Source organism: Amphiura filiformis, chromosome 1, assembly GCF_039555335.1.
Source record: "Amphiura filiformis chromosome 1, Afil_fr2py, whole genome shotgun sequence".
NCBI classification, from domain to species: Eukaryota; Metazoa; Echinodermata; class Ophiuroidea; order Amphilepidida; family Amphiuridae; genus Amphiura; species Amphiura filiformis.
Window position 1 is genome coordinate 95,172,810 of NC_092628.1, and position 26,550 is coordinate 95,199,359.

At 36.4% G+C, this 26,550-nt stretch overlaps 1 protein-coding gene across 1 annotated transcript; it reads right to left on the bottom strand.

Annotated features, from left to right (window-relative positions):
• Positions 1-1,622: 1,622 nt before the first annotated feature.
• On the bottom strand, positions 1,623-21,725 carry LOC140158625 (uncharacterized). Its single transcript, XM_072181789.1, has 9 exons — positions 21,544-21,725; positions 15,099-15,242; positions 13,868-14,356; positions 11,435-13,316; positions 10,873-10,966; positions 9,882-9,963; positions 9,569-9,639; positions 8,271-8,507; positions 1,623-5,107 (listed from the first exon to the last, which is right to left on the bottom strand). The coding sequence occupies exons 3-9, from the start codon at positions 14,350-14,352 to the stop codon at positions 5,052-5,054; spliced, it is 2,907 nt and encodes a 968-aa protein (XP_072037890.1). The 5' UTR covers positions 14,353-14,356; positions 15,099-15,242; positions 21,544-21,725; the 3' UTR covers positions 1,623-5,051.
• Positions 21,726-26,550: the final 4,825 nt, after the last annotated feature.

Genomic DNA, 26,550 nt, shown 5'->3' on the forward strand with positions numbered 1-26,550 from the left:
GAAAGAAAAGCTTTCATGTGCACATGAGTCACAACCCAAAACATACACAAAACTATACATGTTGATCAGTTCTGTCAAATCAGCAAACCAAATAAACCAAGTTTCTGAAACAATTACGGTAGTACAATAATATGGGTGCATAATGCACTTGAAAAACAGTTAATATGATGCAATTGAACACCATACTCACCACTATGATTTGGTTGTCTCTCTAATCCCTGTTTCTCCTATTCATTAGATGTGGGATTGCACACAACATAGTCATCACCACCGGCACACAAATACATGTAGGTATAATCCATGTAGCACATCTTGTTATCTTGATCCGGTTTAATACAATTAAATAATATCAACTTTGTACTGTTGTTTACCCAATTACTAATCATATTTGGATAACACTGCACTATCAATGTTTCTTGTATTTGAACTTGCCTAATTCCCCTACACGGTCCAAAGATTTCTGAGTGAATATCAAGTTGACAATGATTGTCTAAGCAGAAATGTATTGACCTTTGATATATTTTTTCTTTTTTTGTATAGCTGCCCTGAATGTAATACTGAATATACTTTAATTGTGATAAATTTGTTATAAAATGAACAGAAATTTGCACCTATTTAAAAGTTTGGTAATGTGTTATATATTGTTGTCTAAACAAGGAGACCTTTGAACAAAAATACAGTTGCAGAGAAGATTGCCATCATAATGTAAATATACTCGGTATCGTATGTAAATAGTTTCACAACTTGGCCAACTAATTAATAGCCTTTGACCCAGACTTCCTAAATGGATTAGAGCAGGGGTTGATTAGAGTGGGGGTTTCAGAAAAGTTAGTTTTTTTAATGCTTTTCTTGGTTAATTATAGAATTGCACAAATAAAAGCCTGTAAAATTATTTGTGACCTTTAATAGGCTTTGATGTGCAGCTGCTTGATACCGCTAATAAAATGTAAAACTGCTCAGAAGTTTGTTTTTTTAACCCCTTGGACACTACTAGTCATCTAACAGCATTTCTGATTGGTTGATAACTTGAAATGCTCATTTCAATTGCCAATTATGACTAGGCTTTTTATGGTCACACTTGCATTTGCAGATGATCTTATTAATACCCGCTTGATTGGTTCAAAATTGGACACAATATTCATTTTGGCCAATTGGCAGGTAGTTCTCATGAGGTTATTCACAAACAAGAAATTTCAAAACTGTTCAAATATCCTGCTTTTAAGAGTTCAGAATCAGCTGAACTAGGCATGAATTTATCATTTTTATATTTACATATTTTATATTTCAAAGAAAATATACATCTGGTAACTTTGTGGTTCTTGGAAAATGTTTGTGACTTCTGGTGATTAAGGGTGCCATAATGATAATGCAATACCCTTTTTTTTCACATGTTTGAAATTGTCAAAAAAACTGCAAAAACTTTCACTCACATTATAGTAAATGTGTCAGAATATTGTAAGTTTTTTTAGTCCTTGCAGCTAAAAATGTGGTAAAGTTTGATAGTTTGACTTAATCTAAAGAACAAAGTTAACAATATCAGCTATATCATCAGGTTTGCATGACAGGGCATACACGATACACAACAAATACACAGAAATTGATAACAATATCTTAATTCTGCAAATATCAAATTTATTTAATAAAAATGATACCATTCTGCCAAAGTATCAATTGCAATTCAGTGGTAAAAACAAATAACAGAGCAAAATACATACTTTACACTCTACAAAATTGGAATTCATTCTGTACAAAATTATTAACAAAGTAAAATAATGCTACAAATGTACATCAAGACGATGTAAATATAAGTACCCAATATGAACAGATATAATTCAAAATTGAAGGAAATTAAGTATATCATTTTGCTTTATTTCATCAAGCTTATCAGTTTCAAGATAAAGAACACACAGCATTATTTTTCTGCAATTGTGAGGAACTCATAGTTAAAAAAATATTTTTTGAGTGGATGCAATTCTTGAATAAGAATAATGATTGAATAATGTCGTCTGTATCACATACTGGCGTATCTCAAATGGCAGCCTTGTGTGTTTATTTTTATTATATAGTCAATTGTGATGAGATACATTGTAAAATTAACTTTATATACTAAGGTATTAACACATTGTTACAATCAGATGCCCATTCATTAAAGAAAGAATCAAGCTGAAATATCGAATAACAATATGAAATACAACAATGATAATAAAAATCACACAAGGCAGCCAGAGCATTGAAATTGATATAAACATGCTACAAATTTTGTTAGCTACAATTTGATACCTATTTATGTAAAAAATATTCTTTGCACTTTCATATCAATTTCAATGTTTTTAATCAGTTGTGTTAAGAAGTGACCATTCATACAAGTGTGAACTTTCTCTTTTTGCCATGTTTATATAGTAGATCTGGTATCAAGGAGATTTTGACATTTTGTAACATTTTTCCAGCCATTGTAACTGAATTGTTGTCATACAATTAGGTATGTATTATGACACTTTGATGGCATCAGTACTGCTAAATGCTGTAGATTGCACTTAATATAAACAATTTTGATTGAACACAATAATAAAATTTGACTGTTCACAATGACTTAAAAATACTTCTTAAAACAGGGTTACCACAGATTTCAACTTCAAAAGTGCTTGACTTTTCAATGACCGTATCACAAAATATCAGACTACTCATAGACAAGATAACATACTGTACCGGTACATAAAATTGGCCATCCAGTCCTCTCCCTTCCCCATCAAGCTAACCTTGAACACTTTGTTTTTACTTTTCACTTTCTTTTTGAAGAAGAATTCCATGACAGTTTCATGACCAAAATTTAAAAAAAATCTATGACCTACCAATTGTTTGTAATAAACGCTCCCCCTCCAATAAACGCTCCCCTACAGAAAAATTGACAAAAATTCCATGCTATATCGTGTGAGTAAGCTTAAAACTGGCATCAGTCAGTCAGTCTTGTCAGGGACGATCAGTAAATTGCATGGACAAAACCTGTTATGACTCGCACTTCCATCCATTCCATTGCCTAATTATGGTAGAATTTCACTAGATTCCTGCTTAATGATGTACTTACGGGTGTAATTTTGATGCATTTACCACGAAAATGATATTTTCCATGGGCGTCGCCATTAGTATAGCCATAAATCCCTCTTTTCTACAGGAGCACCATCGGGAAATTTATCCCGATTTTTAGTTTTTTTCACTGACAATTCACCTTCAATAAACGCCCCCCTTTTGGAAAAATGCAACGCCCCTGGGGCGTTTATTACCAACAATACGGTTTACATTTTTCTGAAATGACCAAATTGTCAAAACTTTGACAGACTCTGTAAACTCTAATGTTGACTGTGCATACATTTTCAACAAAGTTATCTTTGAAAGCAATTTTTTTTTCTTTCATATCTCCACAAAAGGGAGTTTCACACTTTATGGTACTTGCCAACCAAATAAATCAGTAGATAGAACTTGAAAGTAACTTGTTATTCAATTACGAAGATTCTTTTGTGCTGCAAGTTAATCAAGGTGCATAGCATAGTAGGAGCCATATTTGTCCAATTGTAGACATTTAACTAAAAAACCGCAGTGTACTTTTTAATACATTGACCTTACAGGAAATGAGGCAAGGAAACCAATAATCACATTAATATTTCCATAGGTCTTGTGGTTCTTCAGTTAAAGGCAGAATAAGGGGAGACACATTTGCCCATGCCCAAATTTCTTAATACTTTCACTTGAAACTGATAAAATACAACTTTTTAATCTCCCATTTCTTCTTGATCTAAAAATCTTTTTTTTGTCACATAACTCAAGACAGCTGAAATAAATTGGCGTAAAATATGAGTCAGGAATGCGCGAATGCGAAATATTGTGATTACGCAGTCAAGTTGCATTCGGTATGACGTTAATGCCAGCAAACGTGTATAAACAAAACAAAGATTTGCAGTCAAAATGCCATCCAGATTTTGGCTTTTGCCGCACTCATGGCATACATATTGGATTCATTGTTCCAAAAGATGCAAATTAAGACCATGCACCAGATATAGCTTTCGCAAGCATGAATAGCAATGTTTTGCCGATCAGATTGACAAAATTGCTTTTTTACATACACATATTTTTCAATATTTCGAAAAACAAGGCAAATTTCCACAAAAAAAAGAAACCTTCCCTAATTTCACGTCTCTGCTTTCTGAAAAGCTAACTGATTTTTTTTCAACTGGACTGATTTTTTTCTATGTTGTCACAAACAATTTGGTGCAAAAAATGTATTTTTGTGATTTTTCAATAACTAAACATATTTGTTTAAATTCTGACATTACCATAGGATTCCTTGACTCGTTTCCATCCCAAATAATGTGTAGTTTTATATACTTTGGACTTGAACTTCAGCAGAAATAATGAAGTCGGAAACTGTCCATGTTCTCTTCCATTACTCTCCCCTTAAGGCCAAAAATATATCAAAAAGTTTTGGGTATCCTCCCTTGAGAAAAATCATGCTCATGGGTCAGAAATGATACCCTTTCCATCAACAAGCCTTGGGGTTGTCTTTATAGAGACCATACCATTCCTCTTCTGTGTTTGTCTCAATATTTGAGTGCAAACACCACCTTAAGATTTTAAAGATTAGACTAATATCTATGCTAAACCTTTCTAAGAATGCGGACTCTGATGTTTTTTGTTGACAATCTTTTTTAGCATTAACAAATCCTAATCCTGTTACATCTAAAAATCAAGAAATTTCTCTTCTTGAATTTGTTTTTTGAGTAAAACCTTTCACTTGTACATCATCATTTGGCAGGATCCTGTTAGTGAATTGAATTGAATTGAAGTATGCATTGTTGTGTGGCATAGTAAGTTTGAGCCCCGCAAAAGTCAGTTTGTTCTTGTGAAATATTAGTGCCGACATGATAGCTGGGTCTAAAATGGCCAAAAAACTTAGTGGTAATACAAGTGAAACAATACTAAAAAGTGAATAAATAATAAAATAATTGCACATTACTATTGAGCCACCACTTGCTTTGCTTATCACACCAACTGTGTTGCCATCAGATATTGCCTTCCCATATGTCATGAGTCTGTTGTCTGTCAGCTCGCTTCTTATCTGTAATAATAAATAAACAAACAAATCATATCATTGCGTACATACTACATCACCATGATCACTACGATGGCTGAACTTAACTGTAGAATGATGTGTATATCCATTAGTAACAGTGTTTATGATTGCATATCAGCAAATGGACATATGGCCACACGTTTTGAACTCGCCACCCAAAAATGGTGGTGTTGTTACGCTTTTCCAAATCGAGACTCGTTCAAATTGTTATATCTCTGCTTAAACAAAAGGTATTGAAGTGTGTTTGGTGTCATTTTGTAGCTATATAAGTGCCCTAACAGACCTCCAAAGGAGAATTGTTTATCAGCTAAGATAGTGGAGTTAGAGTTGTTTGAGTTCAGAATGACCGAGGTGGTGGATGAGGCGGTGGCGGATGAGGCGGTGGCGGTATGTGCAAAGTCTATGGGAAATAAAGATTTTGTGTGTGTGCGTTGAATCAACTGATAATATCTTTGCATCCATATGGGCTACAGACATGGTTAAGAGCTCTTTTGAAAGATTATTAATTCTGCTAATTGTTTTTAATCATTTTTAACTCTTTATGATTGGTTTAGTCTATAAAATGCAAACTTTTAGGTACAAAACTACCCGTTTTCATATTAAACACTGTAGTAAGCAATGCGGATGTCTTCAAAATCTAAAAGTTGCTGTAAATTTTTAATTACTTATCCTATCATAGTCAAAGTTTACATTTTCTGAGAGGAAATTTGATGAGGAATCTAAATATGGACTTACTTTTTTTGTATGGGTTAGGGGTAAAATGTTTCAGTTCAAAATATGTTGAATTGTAAAAAAATTTGATCATATTTTGGGACACCCTGTATTCCGAGATTACCAAACAGCTGTGATTTTTTTTCTTCCAGAGTTAGTAGGCTCCCCCTAACCTCTAACCAAATCAATGTTGTTTACTTTCAGTTTATAACTGCAAGTTAGTAATAAGCAATGCATTAAATGACCCATTTTTTATTTGGATTTTTTTTATTCCACCCTGTATAACTTCAAGGTCACCCTGTACAGTGAGTTGAAATGTGTATATTTAAATTGCTTTTGCCTTCAGCTTTCCAAAAATGTATACTTTTGCTAGTTTAGGGTTGATAGTTGTGGAGATATTCTAATTTGAAACTTGATTGGTGTAAAAATTCATAATATTTGTGATGTAACGCTAAGGGTGGCGAGTTCAAAACACGTGGCCATAAGTCTACTTGCTGCTGAGCCACTAAAGCCATAATGTACGATCTTATAATATGATATAATATTTTTTGGCATATTTGTAATGTTTACACATGTCTCAACTTACACCTAAATGGAATCGGTCAAATTTGTTGTGTTTGTAGGTCAACAGAGCAATTTTGACATTTAAAGTCAGTATGCCATAGAACTCCATGTTAAACAATCAAAATAGACAGTAGGGTTTCTTTCACTTTCCCTTGTTATTTATAATGGACAGAAATGCTTCCCAGCAGTTATAACTAATATTATTTCAGCATTTTGGGTAAAAATAACAAAATTAAAATTTGACGGAAATCATAGGGGAGACCGGGGCAAATCCGCCCTAGGGGCAAGTCCGCCCACCCCATGTTTCTGGTCTTGTGATTGCTGGAAAAGTACAATGATGATGTAATTAGCTGGCACACGTCATAGCTAAGTACCCAAGAAAACAAGACAGTCCGACACATCTCACCACAGAAATTATCGTCAAAAAACGTTTTTGAATCAAGGAAGTTTACATTTTTGAAATTAGTAATATTGTAATAATCTCAAGACCTTGCAGAAACGGTTTTCGTTCTTATATTTATTTGGAAGGTGAACGTTTTGCCCAACATATTATGCAATTAAAAGATCGACATATTATGTTTTGTAGGCATAACACGAGGTAAAGAAAAAAAGTAGTGTTGGGGCAAGTCCGCCCTGTATGTGAAGGGGCAAGTCCGCCCTGTGTTTTCCCCAGGCTGACTCCCGGGCGGATTCGCGCCATCGGCGTATTATGCAAAATATTGATAATAATACCTTTAAGAAGAGTAAAACTACATGCAAGCATGTTTTTTTTAAAGTTAAGTTGTATCAGTATTATTCATACCACCGTTTATGCCCTAAAACCATAAATGCCGAAGTTGTAAATAAAGGTTTTGCTCATTTTGGACCCTACATTTATTAGCTTACATTATACCCCTCCAATAAATTTAGTAAACTCTTTAGAAGAGAGTGAGTGCCTAATATATACCCTTTACTAAACGTTTGCATTAAATTTATAATTGTTATGCAATATCAGGGCGAACTTACCCCACCATAGGGGCGGACTTGCCCCAGCACGGGCAAGTCCGCCCTGTCATCGTGATTTTTATTTTCCCTTCTCCTGCCGTTACTGAAAGCTCAATGTCCTTACAAATGTGGTTGTATTTAGCTATAGTATACAGCTTTAAAATGTAAAAACTATAGCCTTCTAACAAGAGAATTGTTCTCTCTAGGCGAGATTGAAGAAAATAGGGCGGACACGCCCCGGTCTCCCCTACATAATAAGGCTTTTTAAAGCCTTAATGAATTTCTTGTTAAAACAAGAAATTCAGGTACATAAGCCATATATGCATTCTCTTAAAAAGATAAAATTCATTGGAATCTGATGGAGTTATAATGTGCAGCACTGATCACCTCTACATGATCCCATTCCAAAGACCTCTACAGGAGATTCTTCAGACTCAAACATTAGAGAAACACAACATTCTCTTAGTGCCAGATTTCTTGAACATAGATGTCCTTACAACATCTTTTAGTGCCAGATTTCTTGAACATAGATGTCCTTACAACATCTTTGTCTATTCTTTGGTTGCTTCAAGTTCTGTAGTGATGTACGTGCATATTTTGCAGATCGCAGTATCTAAACGCACATGCAAAGTTAATCGAGCAGAGTGCACATGCACTCATACAAGGGTGGTTTGTCGAACTTGAAGCGACCCAAGGTATACATCTCACAACGTAATCCACATTATATGCAGGGCATCACATCTGTTGTGCTTATGTTTTGAATAATGTGGTATTTTGTCTTGGATATGTAAGCTTGATAGCCACCACAAATAACAACAACAGCAACTAAATAATCATCATACTGTTCCGACTGTCTGGTATTTGCAGACAGGTATATTGGAAAAGTTACCTTTAGCTTCTCTCAGTTTCCGTCTTTCTGTCTCTCGCTGTTCTCTTGTGACCTTAGTCCTTAGCCCAAGAGCACCACTTATGAGTCGTCTGGCTGCCACAGCTGTTGTGTCTGGTTTAGCCTTGTAAGGTTTCAGGAACTCAATGGATTTTTTTGCTTTCATTTTTGATTCTCTTGTTGCCAGAGCCAACGGACGGGTACGGAACATGGGGTTCATAAGACCTAATGCATCTTGAGCTGTGAATGTATTGAATGAAAGTAACAGGGTTGTTACTTGTGGTACCAATAGCAAAGTTATATTTTTTTTGATTTCCATGATTTTCACTACACAAATTTCTACCAAACTTAACAAAGTTTTCATTTTGTAATATTAAATAAGCCTCCACATAGCCCATAACCCAGTACTGTACCTGCGCTTGCGAATAGTAGTCTCCATACTGAATGCTCCCTATACTAGGTATACTCTGCAAACACGGAAAGCATAAGCCTGTGAAGCAGGTTACACATCTTGTGACTATTCGCATATACATGCACGGTAATGCACCCTTCATGAAAACTTTTGACATTGCCATGATTGTGTTTATGTCAAGTGTTACATAATTTGCGAGGAAAAATCTACTTGAACTTGAAGTGTGGTGGAATCTTGTGGCAGTGGGCTCTGCATCAAACGAATGAACGACAACACTGACTGAGCTAGAACTTTGCTTTACAAAAGTAAATGTGAAAGCCTAAACTACACTTTAAAATGTTGATTGAGTGGATTGCTCCTCAGTGTTTTCCAGGAGAAGGAATCGTTATTACAAAATGTAAATCATGATGTAATACAAGAAATTAATTTGCTTTTGAAGGGACATTTTGCAATCAACAGCCTCATCCCTCCACTTTTCTCAAAAAAAGTTGAGACTTTTATACCACTGGAAACCTCTGGATACATAATGTTTATGTATAAAAATTTCTTGCAGATTAATTTGTTTAGCAAAAATATTATCAAATTTGAATTGTGTTCAGTTACAACACAGTAGCCTATGGAGTAGTGTAACACACATAACCGCAATCAAAATCGCAATCAACTGAAATTTTGGGAATAAGCTTTTTTCGTGGATATCTACTGAAAATGCCATAAAAAGAGGAAGCTAGGATCACTAAATACTCCTGTTAATGACTGACTGGATAACAAAATAATAGCCCACAAATTAAAACAAAAACAAAAAAGCATAGCACTTGGGTTTTTGGCTAAAAGAAACTACCTGTAAGACAAACTTGGTTTTTTTTTTGCCTTTTTAGTGTTAACAACTTACCAACTAGAGGTGTTGCGAATATGGCCAAAGCATGTGTGTCATCAACCCACTTGATGTCAAAACCTTTATTCCTGAAGAGAAACCAGTCAATAAGAAATACAATTATTTCAAATTTACAACTTACATCGTAGCACAATCCATTATAAAGAAATGCAAGTAATTTTCTTAAAATTCTTTTGAAATAAACATTATCGCACTCCCTGTTCAAGGAAATTGGCAGTGTAGAAAAGGTCATGAACATATACTTTCATAATCCGATAGGCACTAACACTAATGAATTCAAGGGAATGCAGATTGGGATGCAGATACTTACTTGAAATCTGAGAATGACATGACAAGGTCAGGTGTCTTGAAATCTGCTGGGAAATCATACACTTCTATCACATGTTCAAAGGCTGTGAAGAAAAATAAAAGAGTGTCAGAATCCCTTCTACATATATCATCTAACATATATTTGGTACATTTTTTACGACTTTGATAAGCCTGCCTGTGATATGCGACCTGTTCTGTCAAAATTAGATGGAATTGGGCACCTACATGTTACTGGTTACAGAGTTTCTGCCTACTTCATGCCTATTCTGTCGGTCCAACATCCGGGTTATCTCTAGTCTCGGGCCCAAACTGCATGTGGCTCACGGTTTGTTATGAACAACAGAAACCGGCTGTGAAGGAGGCTACATAGCGATGTTGTTGGAGTGACATTCAATTTCGGGAAAAAACGACACTCGACCATGGAATTTAATTTTAAGTTTGTCAGTATATAAATGGTAAATCAAGTAAGTTTCTTCCACTCTGAAGACTTAGAAACGGTTGTTTGATTCCACTGCCTATTTGCGATCGAAATTTACATAACACCAATGACAGAAATCATCAACAAAAATCGAATCAGGGACTTGTTTTCACTCGACCGTGAGTCGCATCATCAACCGGAAGTGACGTGGCACGGACCGACAGAATTTCAAACAAAAGCATTGAACATGTGTCTTGTACCATAATGCAGTCAGGGTGCTAAAATAAAATTCTATAATGCTTGAAGGCAAAAGAAATCTGTCAAATTTGATGATTCAGAACCAAAAAAGAATATCAGATATAATTTACATAAGCAATATGTCAGCGCCCAGTTCCGTTAAATTAAATCCGAGGCCCTGACAATTTTGTGTTAGCGAGGTTCTACTGTATAATTCATCTTCAAGTAATGGCGTCAGTGTACATAAAATGACGAGGGTTCATCTACAAGCTTACCATCAAGCTTGTCGTCCTAATTATTGTATCATTTCTATACATGTCTTCGTAGCTATACTAACCTGAATAGTCCATATTATCTTTGGGTTGCCAGTTATAATAATCATGCTTGGGCTTCTTCAAAGAAACTTTCACTTTACCAATGCCTTCTGCAAGCTGTGGGAACAACAACAACATAATAAATGTAATATAATGTGGTATCAACAAGAAATGTGCAGTCTTCACCACAATAAAAACTGCAGCAAGACATTAATCATATCTACTGAAACACATTTTCATAGCATCAAAATTGATATTTGGAAGAAAATTAATTTGAAATCCCCCATAAGATAATATGGAAGCATCTGCAAAGACGTTCTTGTTCTGATATTCAATATCTACTCCAATTCATTGCAGGAAGTCTTTCCTATTATCTTTGATCCGGTCATCTATACTAGCCACGGTTTCATACCTATTTAGGAGGTAATTGTGTTTGCTAAAACTCTTATAAAAGTAGACCAAATTTTGTTATAATGAGATGGAACTAACAACAATATTCTTATGTAAGACTCATTATTAGGGATATTGATATTCTGTGTTGTCAGATCTCTATTTAGAACCAATAGGTGGCTAGGTAATATTTACCTCTTGTTCTTCCTCAGGTTTTAGGCTCTCCCCTTTGTCATCAAACAATGCATCCCAGGAATCTTCACCATCACCATCTCCTCCTCCTTTCTCCTCAGCATCCATTGCATCATCCTGAGATGATGAGGACTTCTCCACATCCCCATCAGCTGCATAATCAGATGATGACGACCCATAATCCTCACTCTCTCTATGCGTCAATGCATCGTGAAAGATATCATCTTGTTTTTGCTCATTTGTTGCTGTTTCAATATTAACATTATCTTCAGTTTTAGCATCAATATTGAAAGTATTATCATTTACTGTAACCGATTCTGAATCACCAACATGTTCATCTGTATCATTTGTACTCTCAGCATCATGCACGTCACAAATGTCTCCTTTATCTTGCTCTTCACAAATCTCACTACTAGGCTCAATTACCTGAGATGAATTCGGGACACCAATCTTTTCTGATGCTACATCAGCCCTTACATCTGCAGCTGCTGTTGAAATATTTGCTTTTTCTGTCATAGTTCTTTCTTCCTCACTTTCATTATCAAGTGCCATATTAGTTGCTGTATCTGCACTGGTAATGGTATCATCAACCCTACACTTGTCTGCAGAGATGTTCCGCTCAATTTCATCTTTTTGATGATCACTATCACCACCTAAAATCACATCTGCAGCATTTGGTTCTTTGTTTATATCCACTTGGTCATAGCTTATTGAATTCTCCTCATCTACCTTTACATTATCCCCTTTTTCCTCTTCCTCCCATTCCATTACTCCTCTACTATCCTGTTCTTTATCCTCTATTGTACCTGAGATATCTTTGTCCTCTTCATCAATGCAAATTTCTGATCTATGATCATCTACAGATACAACTGTTTGCTCAACAGCAATATCATTAGAAACCTCCATACCGTGTGTACTATGTTGGACACTGTTGTCTACTCTGTCCACATTTGCACAGGGGTTCAACATTTGATCAATTTCATGATGATGAGCAACAACTACTGACCCAGATGTATCCCCATTATCGACCATCTGTGCTTCAGTAACTCCAGGATCAACTTTGTCGCATACAACATCAGTCATTTCACATTCATTTTGCTCCAGTTTTGTTATTGCACTGTCATCTTGCATCACAGGTTCACTAATTGAAGTAACTGTTTGAATTGTACTGTTTCTAGAAACATCATGCAACTCTACCTCAACATGCTTGAGTTCATTAGCTTTGTTTTCCTGAGATGTATCAATTTGGTCCTGCTGATCACCTTTGGGTTTTATAGAAATACCTCTATCTTCAACTTCATTTCTACACTCTGAGTTTATTTCAACCAGTTCATTTTGTTCTATCTGTGGCAAGTCTGTACATAGCTTGGGCTCTTCCAAGTGAACACCTACAGCCAAATCACTCTTATTAGTTTCCCTATCATCATTTCTTGACTGTGATGAGGACTGACTTGATAACTGTTCAGTCTCTTTACTCGCAGATTGCCTCATGGCAGCACTGCCATCCCTATCTCTACTCCCAGCTTCATATCTATTTTCAGTGTGTCTTACATCATCAGTCATGTCTACTGTACCTCTTGCAGTTTGTCTCTCACCTGTATCTTCCATATATTTATCACCTTTATGTCTAAGCTCATCTGTCCTGCTTGACACCTTCTGAGATGTGTCTTCCCGATGGCTTTTGGAGATCCGCTGTTGTCTTTGATCGCTGATGATGCGCATCTTTTCAGGAGGTTCTCTCGGATTGGCAGCCCGTTGCAATTCTTTCTTGACTGGTTCGGACTTGGCATTTTCTGCTTGTCTTCTAGCCTTTGGCACATAGAGTTGTTGCGCCTGTCTTCTGGCACGAGGAACATAGACTTCTTGTGCTGCACGTCTTGGTTTTCTGAGAAAGACAAAAACATTCACAGTTTGAAGTGCTCCGTCATGTTTGAAATACTTGGGAAGAATGATTCTCTATGTCAACATACCAGATGCAAAACATTATGCATGATTTTGTAGATTTTACAAAACAAAGTGATTCAAATATCACAAGTGTCACCTGTTTTGAATCCTTTACTTTGATGAAATAATTCTATCAAATTAATCTTTTTCATTTCATCTCTAACAACCAAGAGGACCGTCTCTGGGGTAGGAAGTGACTTTTTATGTGGTTCATAGTTCAATTGCTTTATGTTCCCAAGAACTAGACAAGTCAATCTCCATTCAAGGGATGCAAAAACTGAAAGCATGAAATTTCAACCCTTTTATCAGCTAGTTCTTTTAATAATTTTTGCAGATTTCTTGTTACAAATTAGTGCTGCTAATCCAGCACATATTATTTTACACAAGGTCCTGTGCACAAGCTTGACATCGTGCGAGTATACGCGATGGTTAACGCTTAAAAGGAACCTTGCAAAATATTATAACATAATAATCAATGGCTTCAATTCCTACCTAGACTTCTCAGCAGCTCTCATTCCTGTACCATCTGCCTGTTGTTTTGATGTTTCTTTCTTGATTCCACTTCTCCATCCTCTATCTTCCTCCCATCTCCTTTCATCTTCTCGCCTCCTCTCTTCCTGTATCCTCTTCCTTGTTTCTTCCTCAATCCTTCTAGCATCTTCCTCCTGTTTATCATCTTTCCTCCTTGCATCTCTCGGATGATCCGATGACCTTTGACCCCTACTCCTATCCTTGCCATCCTGTTTGTTTCCGGGTGGATTATCTGATGAACTTAGACCCCTATCTTTGTCAACTGGTTTGTTTCCTGGTGTTGGGCTTTCTCTTGTTCGTGTCCTCCATCCCCTTCCTCTTCCTCTTGGAGGTGGCTTGTCCTCATCTCTATGTGGACTGTGAACCTTAGACTTCTTCCAATCTTGGTTATCAATTTTGTATTGTTTGCTATCTGGATCAATTACCTCCTGACCCGTATCAGTCATTGTCCTACAAATAACAAACAAGTAACATCCTCTGATGTAAAACTGTTCTGGCTCACTTCCTGTTCAAATTGAAATCTATACACCCCCTATAGAAGACATGACCTTAATCTCCTACACAGGGAGTGTAAATTTCAAATGAAGTCAATTACCTGAATGGGTGGTTCCATTTGAAATTCCTGCATGGGTCATATCTCCAGAGGCTGCATGGATTTCAACTCGAATAGCCCAGTGTCACCACATGTTTGCTATCCAAAATTCGAAAGCTACCACATATTTGCGGGACAAAGATTTGAAGAATGTTGTGAAAGAAGTACTCACAAGTTAAATAATAGAATTACCTTGGACCTACACACAAATATTTAAATTTTGAGAGGTATTACAAAAATGACATAATTATACTGACCAGTATGAACCTTTCCACCAAGTTTTTGGTCTACAAGATTTTTGTTTTGAATAATTCTCTAACTATTCTTTGTGTTACTAAAATGTAACCCTAAAGTACTTAACCACTGGAGTCTTCAATTGGACAAGATGGAATGTATGACTGTGTCTGGCAAACATATGTTGTATTATATGCATTTGGTCAATTAAATAAAAGTCATTTAATTGAAGAACACTGCAGTATGCAAGCTTTCCAAATTAGTCATACTCTCATCTCTCTCTCTCTGATCTCTGATAAAATTAGAGTGAGAGAGATAAAGTGCTGCCCTACCTGTACACACCGCATGCTTCCATTGTCAACTAACCTAAGGCGGGCGGGACAGACAACAGTTCTTCTGTCGTCCCCTTGCCCTATAGAGAAACTGGCTAGTGCTGGGAAATCTTCCACTGCCTTGTGTATTAGAAAACGATGATGGCTGGTAACTGGTGGGAACAACAGCACACTATCACTACAATGGAAAAACAAAAGAATAACAGGTGAAAGTTGTCACCAGGTCTCATACATTCATGATTTGGTTCCATTCAGATACATGTAAGTCATAATAAATTTGACTCTGTTTGCTTTATTTCTTAGTCTAAGGATAATATAGGCCCCACACATTTTACAAGGAAACTTGTAAGATTTAGAACAAAATTGTAACTTGTGTTTCTAGTAACATACATTTGTTGTAGGTCCTCTGCTCTGGAAAATACTTTGCCAGTCGGCCAACTATTTTAGACGGTGGGGGTGTTGCTCGTTTTGAGTTGGTATTTACAGTTTAATGTTAAATTGTTGAACGGGCATTTTGTGATCCACAGCCTAAAAAAACCTGATAATCTGATTGGCCAGATATGCATCAAAGCGTTAGGCAGCACATAGTTCCACATATGTCGCTCATTAATATGGCGCTCGCATTAAACAGAGCAAAAGAGTGTACACCGTCGATGTACTTCTCTGGAAGCTAGCTTTTTAAAGCCATAATGTGTGATTTGCTCCATAGCGACACCCTCAATTTTTGTTAAATTTCTACTTCTTGCATGATTGTAATGCCCAGTGGTGTACCAAAATACCACGTGAAAGACTAAGCCTGAAGTGCTTTAATTACAGCAAAACTTTTTATATTAAATCCAGAGACCTCCGGTTTTATTCAGAGTTCACCAATTGTTGAATCATTGAAGCAGTGACGTATAAACTGTGTGTATCACCATTCGTCTTATAAATATGTCTTGACGTATACACTGTTCGCATATCGCTATTCATCTTATATCTTGATGTATAAACTGTGTGCATATCGCTATTCGCCTTACGTCTTGTTTGTACATCCAAGCTGCAAGAAGCTCCGCCAATAATCATGATACTAATATGATCGGCGAGCTAATACACGTATTGTAGATGCTAGAAAGAAATAGCAATTTTCTTTGTTTTACCTCATTTGTTTGGCTCAAAATTAAAAGGAGATAATGTGGTCAGTGAAAACTAACATTTAAATAGGAATCTATTCTAATGCAAATCACACATTCTTGCTTCAATCAGCACTATCTAGGCCTAATATATTTGCACAGGTCTGTCTTCATTTTCATGTTAATGTTCCTGCCCATGCACACAAGAAGTATGTTTTCCTCACCCATTTTGTGGCAGCACGTAATTGAATTCAACAGACCTGTCAGCACCAGAAATCACAATGCACACACTCTCATGATCCCATCTACTAGAGCCAATTGTTTTGAGAAAACTTTCCTTCTCAATACAACTGGTGAATGGAACTCACAATCACATCAAAACTGTTGCTAAAATTGAACTTCAACAAAATTTTGGACTGTTCAAAAGAGGCAATCTTTACTCAAAAGAAACAGTTCACATCTATTTGACCCTGCAAGAAAACCTCATTTGAACCCATCACTCAGTCAGTGTTGCAGATGCCTTCTAAGCAGCGAAAGAATAAAGGCATGGCGAATCAACAATTGACCTCCCAGTCCGTGTCAAATGTCCTTGAGTTTTAAAATATTACATTTATCCAACGGAGAAACACTTCATTGATAACCCGTCCAATTACCTAACCTACTGATGTATGTTGTTCCATTCAACTCATAAAGAAAATATACTTTTAAACAATATCCATAACTGGAATCTAAAGTTAAATACCGTAGTCATTTGAACCTGTGGTAAACGATCTTATGTTATAAACTGAACTAGCACAATTTGGACGCTTTAACCACAGTTTTGGCAACATTGTACCCTATTGTCAATGATTTCTATACCTTTCGTACTAGATCGATAACGATGCCAGTTTGTTAAAATAAAATAACTCACACTCTATGCTCATACAAGCCAATTCATTTTAACACATGAATGGTATTTTTGATACACCTATCGACAGAAAGACAAACAGAGATTGAATACGGCTGCATCAGGATATGACAGATGAACCTGCAAGAAAGGCTGAAATGCAATTCAAGTCCCATTAGGTAAAAAAGCAACATTTTGGGTGTATTTTGTCTCAAAACTATCGCCATGATCGACACTTGAAAGCTCCATCAAGACTTGTACCTTTCAAATCATTTGGAAAAAGTGACTCAGGAATGTTTTTTTAGCAAAAACATGGATCCCCATTTTGCAAAATCTTTTTATTGCCCATTAATCCAAAAAATTATATTACCGTCGCATCATTACATCGATTTTTAAATCCATGTGCGGGAAAAAAAAGTTGTTGTTTTTTAAATAAACCTGTGCAAAACTTGATACATTGACTAACCGGTGTAAATGGACTACTAATAATACACACGGAAGCAGTATGTTCATCCAAGCCTGGGTCGCAGGTCGGTTTTATATGAATAGGCCTAGACCTAGTCTAGTGTAAACACATGAACAGAATGTTATCAGTTCGGGGGCACTGCTAATTCAAAGACGTCTCTGATATCAAATACTCTTGAAGCGTCATGTCACATAACAGTATCATATTTCAGAGACGTCTCATAAATCACATACTCCCTGGTTTCAAAACCCAGTCGCAAAAGAAATAAGTAATTTTGATGAACGTACCAGCGCGGTGGGAATAATTTTGTGTATAGGCCTTATCAGGGTTGTAGCTAGCCCAAGTTGAGCATGTTGAGTGCCTGCTAATTTTACTATCCAATTCATGAACTGGATAGTAAAATTGTGATCTTTTTTACTTCAAAACATTTGATTTTAGCCATTGCAATATAAGTGTGTTCTGGGACCATTTGTCAGAATTTGCACAGATAGATATAATTTTTGCACAGGTAGATATTTGCTAAACATAGGAAAGCTTATTGTAATACACTCAGCTTCGTTCCGATGTGCTACATTGAGCGCCGAACTATCAACAAAGCTCGACGTATGTGATATCACAGACCCCCGTATGTGAAATCACTGACCCGTCTTTGAAATCAGAGACGTCCGGTTATTACGAGTGCCCCCGAACTGTTATTACTACATGTAATAGCACGGGGCAGAATGGAATTGCAATTTTCTTTGTTTTACCTCATTTGGTTCAAAATTTCATGATGGGGATATCATATGATAATGATAATGACTAAAGCTGAATTTATACTCGATCGCTTTTGCAGAAAAGCGATTTTCACGCATGCTCAATGTTTACTTACATTTCCAGAGCGTCAAGCCGATCAAGCTATTCAAATCGCGGAGGCAAACACGACGTCTCTTTTGCAAGTTGAAGAAATCTCAACTTCCCAGCGAATTCAGGCTTCCCGTTAGTGTGCGTCATTGCGTCCAGACGCGTATTTTACAAATTTGGACGCAAGTTCACATATGGCTAATCAAGTATTTTATGTCCATGTTACATGCATGTGGACGCAGACAAAACTTCAAATTTTATCATTAATTGATGATAAAATAAGAAATTTGTATTCTTTTATATTTTTAAGATAATAAAAGCCCCAAAATTTTGACCCACCTGCTAAGAATTGAAGTAAATTCTGCAATATTTGTAAATATGCAACGTCAGGAAATCGTGCACTTTTTGCATGCTTTCCTAACGATCGTTGTTTAATGGCCTGGGGAAGTCCCGATTGATTTGTTTACAAGCGCTGCAGCTGAACACGTGCCGCTATTAAAACGTGCAGTTAATGTTTATTTAATTATTTATCACAACCTGACAATATTCAATTTTTAATATTTTAAGTTTATTTTCTCATAAATAATCTAGGTTTCCTTTATTAGTATTATTGTTACGATGAATAAAAGCAATTTTAAAGACAAAATTCAAATGATAACCCTTTTTCGTATTATTTGTAGCAGCGCACTAGTTTTAGCTTTGTAGCATCAACAGCACGTTAATTTTTAAAAATAAATGCGGAAGTAAACTTACGAACGAAAATTTGTTCCTGATTGACAGACTTTGCTCATGTTTTTGCACCTGTTTTTGACCACCTTTCGAACCAAAACTGACACAGAAATGAGAAAAATTACCATAGCGAATGGAGATGGAATGTCACGCTTAAAATGCACTTTTATTTATTTTTAACAATCAACATTTGATGAGGTGTAGACCCGGGTATGTGTGTATCGTCATAAATCGTGAATTTCAGATGGACGACATTAAATCTGTCTGGACGCAAGTTTTTGCAACCTCGTCAGCAAACTTGCGCCATTACGGACGCACATTTTAAAACCTTAACGGAACCCTGCCAGCGATATATCGCTTGACACGTGAATGCGCCAACCAATCATATACGTAACCAACTGGATCTATTATTTTGCTAATTAATTTACCTTTCTCGATTTTTAACTTTTGGTGATGAATTAATTCAAAGCAATAATTATTGATAGCAACTGATGTTTTAAAAATGTATTTTGTGGCATTTAGAATATTTTTACTTGTCGTCTGCAATCGCTATCGCCATGATAAGTATAAATGCAAAAGCAACAGGCGATGCATCGCAAAATTCAGTGATTGCAAATCGCTTTTTCAAAAGCGATTAATCGCATCACTCGGCGATCGAGTATAAATTCAGCTTAATGTTTGTTTGTGTAAATGGTTGCTCCGTGTGGAGACACACTTGGGTCCTGATGGGACAGACTCAAACAATTAAAATGAGCAGTGAAAGCTATTAACAGTTTGTGGAAGAAAATAAGTATCTATCATGTCTATCTATAGATTCAATATTCTTAATTGAAATCACAGTCACACAGTCATCGCTGACATCCTGGGGCTGACATTGTGATTTAGGAGTTCATTCAAACGGTTGTTTATGCCCTCGGGCCGCTTCCCGTTCATACATACCAGAACATTTTATGATTCTTATTTCATCAAAATAATAACATAGAATAACAAGTAACATCATTAAAGACCATGAATTTCCTTTGTTTTTCCTACCCCGCGATCGCACATCTGGGCCACTGGGCATAAACGTTGTCGTTGTTTATGCCCAGCTCTCGACCAATCACGCACGCCGTTTAGCACATATGTATGAATTAGGGGTTCGTAGTCATGAAAATATATGAATGAACCCCGTTCATATACCAGAACATTTTGGGATTCTTATTTCATCAAAATAATAACAAAAAATTACAAGTTACATTAATATTAAAAAACACGATTTTCCTTCATTTTCCCTTCATTTTCATCCGGGATACCGGGCATAAACGTTGTTTATGCCCGGCTCTTGACCAATCACACGCACTGTTACATAGTGTGTATTTAAAGCTGAATTTATACTCGATCGCGGAGCGATTGCGATAAAACGCTTTTGAAAAGCGATGGGCATTGGGCAATCGCCGCATTTTGCGATGCATCGCCCGTCGCTTTTGCATTTATACTTATCACAGCGATAGCGATTGCAGACGACAATTAAAATAATCTAAATGCCACAAAATACATTTTTAAAACATCAGTTGCTGTTAATAATTATTGTTTTGAATTAATTCATCACCAAAAGTCAATAATCCAGAAAGGTAAATTAATTACCAAAATAATAGTTCCAGTTGGTTGTATGTGATTGGTTCACGCATTCACGTGTCAAGCGACGATATCGCTGGGAAGTTGAGATTTCTTCAACTTGCAAAATCAAAAGCGACGTCGTTTTTGCCTCAGCGATTTGAATCGATTGATCGGCTCGACGCTCTGGAAATGTAAGTAAAGACTGAGCGTGCGTGAGAATCTTTTTTCTGCAAAATCGATTGAGTATAAATTCAGCTTTTATGTATGAACACTGATTTTATATCGGCTTACATTTTTTGTAGCCAATTTATAGTACAAGGAACTTATACGATGTCCTCATTCACAAACTGATACTATCTGTCCATCGTATAAGACTGTTACCGCACGGCAACTGGTTGAAGGAATATTACACAGTCAAGAATAGGCTCCATCATTTTTTTGTTCTGATCCCTCTCCCAGTCTCCCAAAACATCAAAAGTGTTGTACATTTACTTACTTAAGACTGTCCTTTTTCATATAACGCAGACAAAGTAGGGCCAAGCTAAATAGAAATGGTCAAATTTTGGCAAAATATCTCTCTGTGTAATCCTATGTAAGTCCCATATCACATCGTTAAATCGGTCGGCGATCGAGGTTTTTTTTCTTTCTGAAGTTTGGTTGGTACCCACCAGCGTCATGCATGTGATGTGACACAGCTAAAATAATCGACCGGGAATCGGGGAAAAACGTCAACAACTTTGAAAACAAAGAAAGCAGTAAACTTAATGGCGAGTGGTCCGAATTTTGAGCCATACAAGTTTTACGTGGTGAACTAGCCAATTTAGGCTTAAAAATTTTTAAGCTTACCTACCTGTCTTCGAAAGATTGTACAAATTGTGATAAATCGGAAATGACTAGGTCAAAAAAATGACTCTCAGCTTCACTCAAATACCGATTATCCACTGCAAATGCCAGGTTGACGATGGAAAAGACTATAAGGGGGGAATTTTCACTTATTTTGGCGAAAACAAACACAGAACAATAAAATTCTGACGCCTTATCATCTGTGACAGTGACCTATGACCTCTCACCCAGCTTGGTTCATACTCCAGTCGCTAACGTTCATATGGTCGAATCCAACCAAAAGTGTCCACGGGCCAAAAATAAAAGTCGGAAATAAAAATGTCTCCACAATGTTTTCCTTTTGCCCATTGATTGATGACATATTGGCCTTATAGGAACCAAAAGTGCCATTACTAATCTTGATAAATAAATCAATCCAGGACGTGTGATAGTAAATGTGATATAAAAACCCAATGTTACCTACGAATACCACTAGGATGCTTTCACTATCGCAAGACTAATCAACCTAAAACAAATGGAATATTCCCATTAACGCTTTTTTCGTGTAATGTAGACCACAGGCTGTCAGGAAAATGCTAGTTCAACCAGAAAATATTTGTTTTTATTTTTATAACGCGATCAATTTACTATTATGGTAGGCCTAATGAATTAATAAAATGGTAGTTTTTAGATCTCTTTCAGATGGTACGTCCAAATGAATAAATGCTAATACCTTAGATCAAAATATTTTGATGCTTTTAGCAAGATTTTGACCACTTCATTTTGATATACAAGTAGTTAATCAGCAATTTTACATAATAAATCATTGTTGAATGAATCCGTATATGGGTAATAATAGTGTCCTGGGGTACCGCTTAAAGTTTTTGACAATTAATTTCCATTGGTAGGGACACTTCATTACACATGTCATGTATTATGCTGTATTCGTAAGTAACATTTCAGTATTTGTAGGTAAGAATGAGACTTTTGGTGGATATCGCAATCAAAACTTCATTTTATAAAGCACTTTGAATGTATTATTTTCTTTATGTGCGTTTATTGATACTTTAGACCCTATCATGTATTAATAATGTCGGTTCACAGCGGTTGAAAGAGGATTGAAGTAAGAAACTAAAGTGACTTTAATTTGCTTAATTGCACACAAATCGCTTAAAACCGTTATTGCAGACTTGTGAAGTCCATCTTGGAGTCAGTCGACAGTTACGTCTTGTGGCCTTTCGTTTGAGAGCAACTACAATTAGCTTTATACCAGGGTCCATCACTGTGTTGTCTAGATCATGAGACAATGAGAACAGTCGTTTTTTCCATGGTATTCGTAGGTAACCTTAGCGAAAACGTCAAAAGTTACCTTCGAATAAATCAATTTGGACACAAATTACTCAGAAACGAGAAGGTCGGTAAACATTTAAAATGAAGCACACATGACAGTTGACAAATCCAAGTATTTATCCCCTTCTAATCTTCTTTGAATCTGAGTTTTCTTTCAAATGAGCAGACCGTCGTCTATTTCAGTACATATTTTTCAACAATTAAGCCGTATTCAGTTTTGCATGGTGGGCATGTATGTGAATTCGCAACTTTCATTGACATATGATTTGATAGCAAACATACAGGCCTTCGTTATGTACCAATATGGGCATTGGCATGAATGGCGGTGTTTCACAATACTGTCATGATAAATAATGTATTCGTAGGTAACATTCGGTTACCGAAATTTACCTACGAATACTTGCTTTTATTGTTGACATCTCAGAAATATTTAAACGCAGGCTATTGAAACTTGGTAGAAATAAAGATTGTATTACCCTGCACCCATTGCTTAACTATTGTTTACTATTCTCTCACTTTGTGGAAATGACACAGCTTTTAACATGTATTCGGAGGTAATGCATACTTTTTACCAAACCTACCTTTGTGCCATTTAGAATTTCTGGCAGCTAAACACAATAATAAAGATGTCCGAATGCAATGCATTTCAGTATTGGACATATCAAAGCTTGTATCAATTGCGCATTTATTAGTGATTTCCATTTTTAAAGATATATCTAGTGCTTATATGAAAAGTTGTATTTGTAGGTAATGTAAAAAAATACCACTCAAAAAATTATCACAAAAAATTCATAATTATCTATATAAATATGTGAAAAATTGAACAGGCAATCTTTGAATACACACCATTCAGGAAATCAATTTAGATTCAATCCAATGACTTCTTTTCATAACTGATTTAGATGTTTTTAAAAATACTTTAAGAAATATTTTGAAAAAATGGGTAAAATAGCATGTTTTGGGGTCTCTGTGTCTAAGTTTTTCACAGAAGGGGATCTTATTATATATGGCGCGAAGCGCGCGTATGATCAAGGCGAATAAATACAATACAAAAACGAATGCCAATTGATTAATACTTTTAAGTTATGGCCCTGAACATGCCGTGTACACTTTTCGTTGGATTCGACCATATGCCTGATGCTGGTTTCATACTACCCTGCCGCTTGCCGCTGAGCGGCGTGGCGCACGCGCATTGCAGACAAACGGACACGATAAAGCTTGTCATTGGTTGAAACGCCCTGCCGCTTGCCGCAGCGGCAAGCGGCAGGAAAGTATGCTGGCGGCTTGATTGCAAGTGAGGATTATTATCGCTGGCGACCACGCTATGAGAGTAGTACAGCAGATTCACTACAATTTGACACAAATGTTACGCCAATGTTTATAATGTAAATATTGAGGGAAAATCTGAAACGATGCTCTCTTCATAAAAAAGACAGGTTTCGGAGTACAAAATGAATATAAACTCCAGGGTAAACAAATTTAAATGTCTCATAATACTCTACTAAGGTTTTTCATCCGGCATAAAAAAATGAAGGGGGGGGCAAAATGTCCAAATGGCTCGCCAAAAATCTCTTGCGCCCTCTCGGCCTGCCAAAAAATCTTTGCCCCCCTGGCTTTGCACATGCCAAATTTTTGGGATCCCAATTAGCAAACTTTAAATAGTTTAGATACATGAAAATTTGAATATTTAATTTGGGTACTGTAAAGCCTTTTTAGAGCATTCCCCATGCCCTGTGAATGTGTGCCAAAAATCGTTTGCCCCCCTCTCGTCTTGCCAAAAATTTGCCCTTTAAAAAAAGCTTGCCAAAAATGTCTCTATTTACAGATCCGGGATACAGATCCATCCTTTGCACTCATTTCAGTTAATGATAACATTTTTACTCTAGCAGTTTGGAAGTAAGTGCAGCATGTGAAAATTTTGATTGTATGCGGGCCTAAAGAGTGTGCAAATATTTTTGATGGAAAGTGTAAAGAATGTGTGCATAGCGGATATAGTCAGTACCCAAAATCTTTAATAGTTACTAACAACCCTTTACCCCCATTCACAAACAATGATGGATTCATTCCATGTACATGTTCTATAAATCTTGGGGGAAGTGGGCCGGGCAAATTGGTCCCCCTAATGTCCCATTTTGCCCCACCAGATTTTACTCGGCTATAATAGGCCTACTAACCCGACAACTTGCGACAAGTGACCACTACAAAACAAAATGTACATCACCAAGAGTCTAGTAGACTACGTTTCACATAAAATGGTGCCCGTTGGCCTTCGGCTTCATTATTTTAAGGCGTCCCATTTTCGGGCCCATTTTACCCCCACTGCGAAATTGTTGCTGTAAAGAATCTGGGGTATAATGGGACAGCTGGGTAAAATGGGACGCCATTGATTTGGGATTATTTGTTGGGGCAAGATGGGACAGTGCGAGTTAACGTCACAGTAATTTTTACCCCAATTTGGCACATTTCTAAAAGAAAACTTTTCTTATAATTTTCGAAGAAAAAAGTAACAATTTTTGTCTAAATTAAAGGAGGATTTCGTGATCCTAGCATCCTCTTTTTATGACATTTTTCAGTACATAGCCACGAAAAAAGCATATTCCCAAAATTTCAGTTGATTCCGATATTGCGTTTGCGAATTATGCATGATTTAGTGTATTACACGTACACTGCTCCATAGACAATACGTTGTAATTTCGTTCTGGTGCACCAGAACAAAATTCAAATTTCACGATATCTTTGCTAAACGAATTAATCTGCAAGAAATATTTTATACATAAACATTATGTAGCCAGAGGTTTCCAGTGATATAAAAATCTCAACTTTTTGAAAAGTGGGGGGATGAGGCTGTGGATCACGAAATGCAGGCTTAATGTACGATTTCCTTCAAATTTTAAAATTGTCATTATACTCAAAATGCTGAAATAATACTAGTAGGCCTACGGCCTATTAATGATCGGGAATGGTTTCTGTCCATTTTGAGCTGAAATAACGAGGTAACGTGAAAGAAACACTGCTTGTTATTTTTGCCGTTTAACACGCAGTTCTATGAAGGACATAAAGTCATAATTTCTTGAATTATGACTTTATGTCGAACTTTGCTCTGTTCACCTACAAACACAACAAATTTGGCTGATTCCATTTAGGTGCAAGTTGTGACAGGTGTAAACATTACAAATAAAAAATACAAGGTTGGGAAAAAAGGTCAATAAAACGTAAGTTTCCATATCTTCGACCACTTCTACCGGGCTAGAATTGGGCTAGTTCCACAGACTAGTTCAGTTAGCTGAACTAGTCGAACATTAGTACAGAATGCCCTATTAAAAAAAATAGTCGTACGTGACATCGTTTTTGATAGTAGAGTCCATTAGTAGAACACCCCAATATATTAGTAGAGTCCCTAGTAAGCTCTAGTAGGTCTAGTTGAACTAATTTATTATATTAGTAGGTCAAGGTTGAACTAGTATTTTGATAGTTAAGTCCCTAGTGTATCCTGACCTACTAACATATAGTTTAGTCCAGTCCAGCCGTATTAGTTACAGGTTAGTCGTACTTGACATTGTTTTAACTAACTTTTCCTTAGTTAGTCACCCCAAGTTTCGTTTTCAGTGTAGGCCTAATGTGCACAAACTTGGAGATTGAGGGCAGACAAGTCATATGGGGTGTTTAGTTTTGCTCTGTGGTCCAC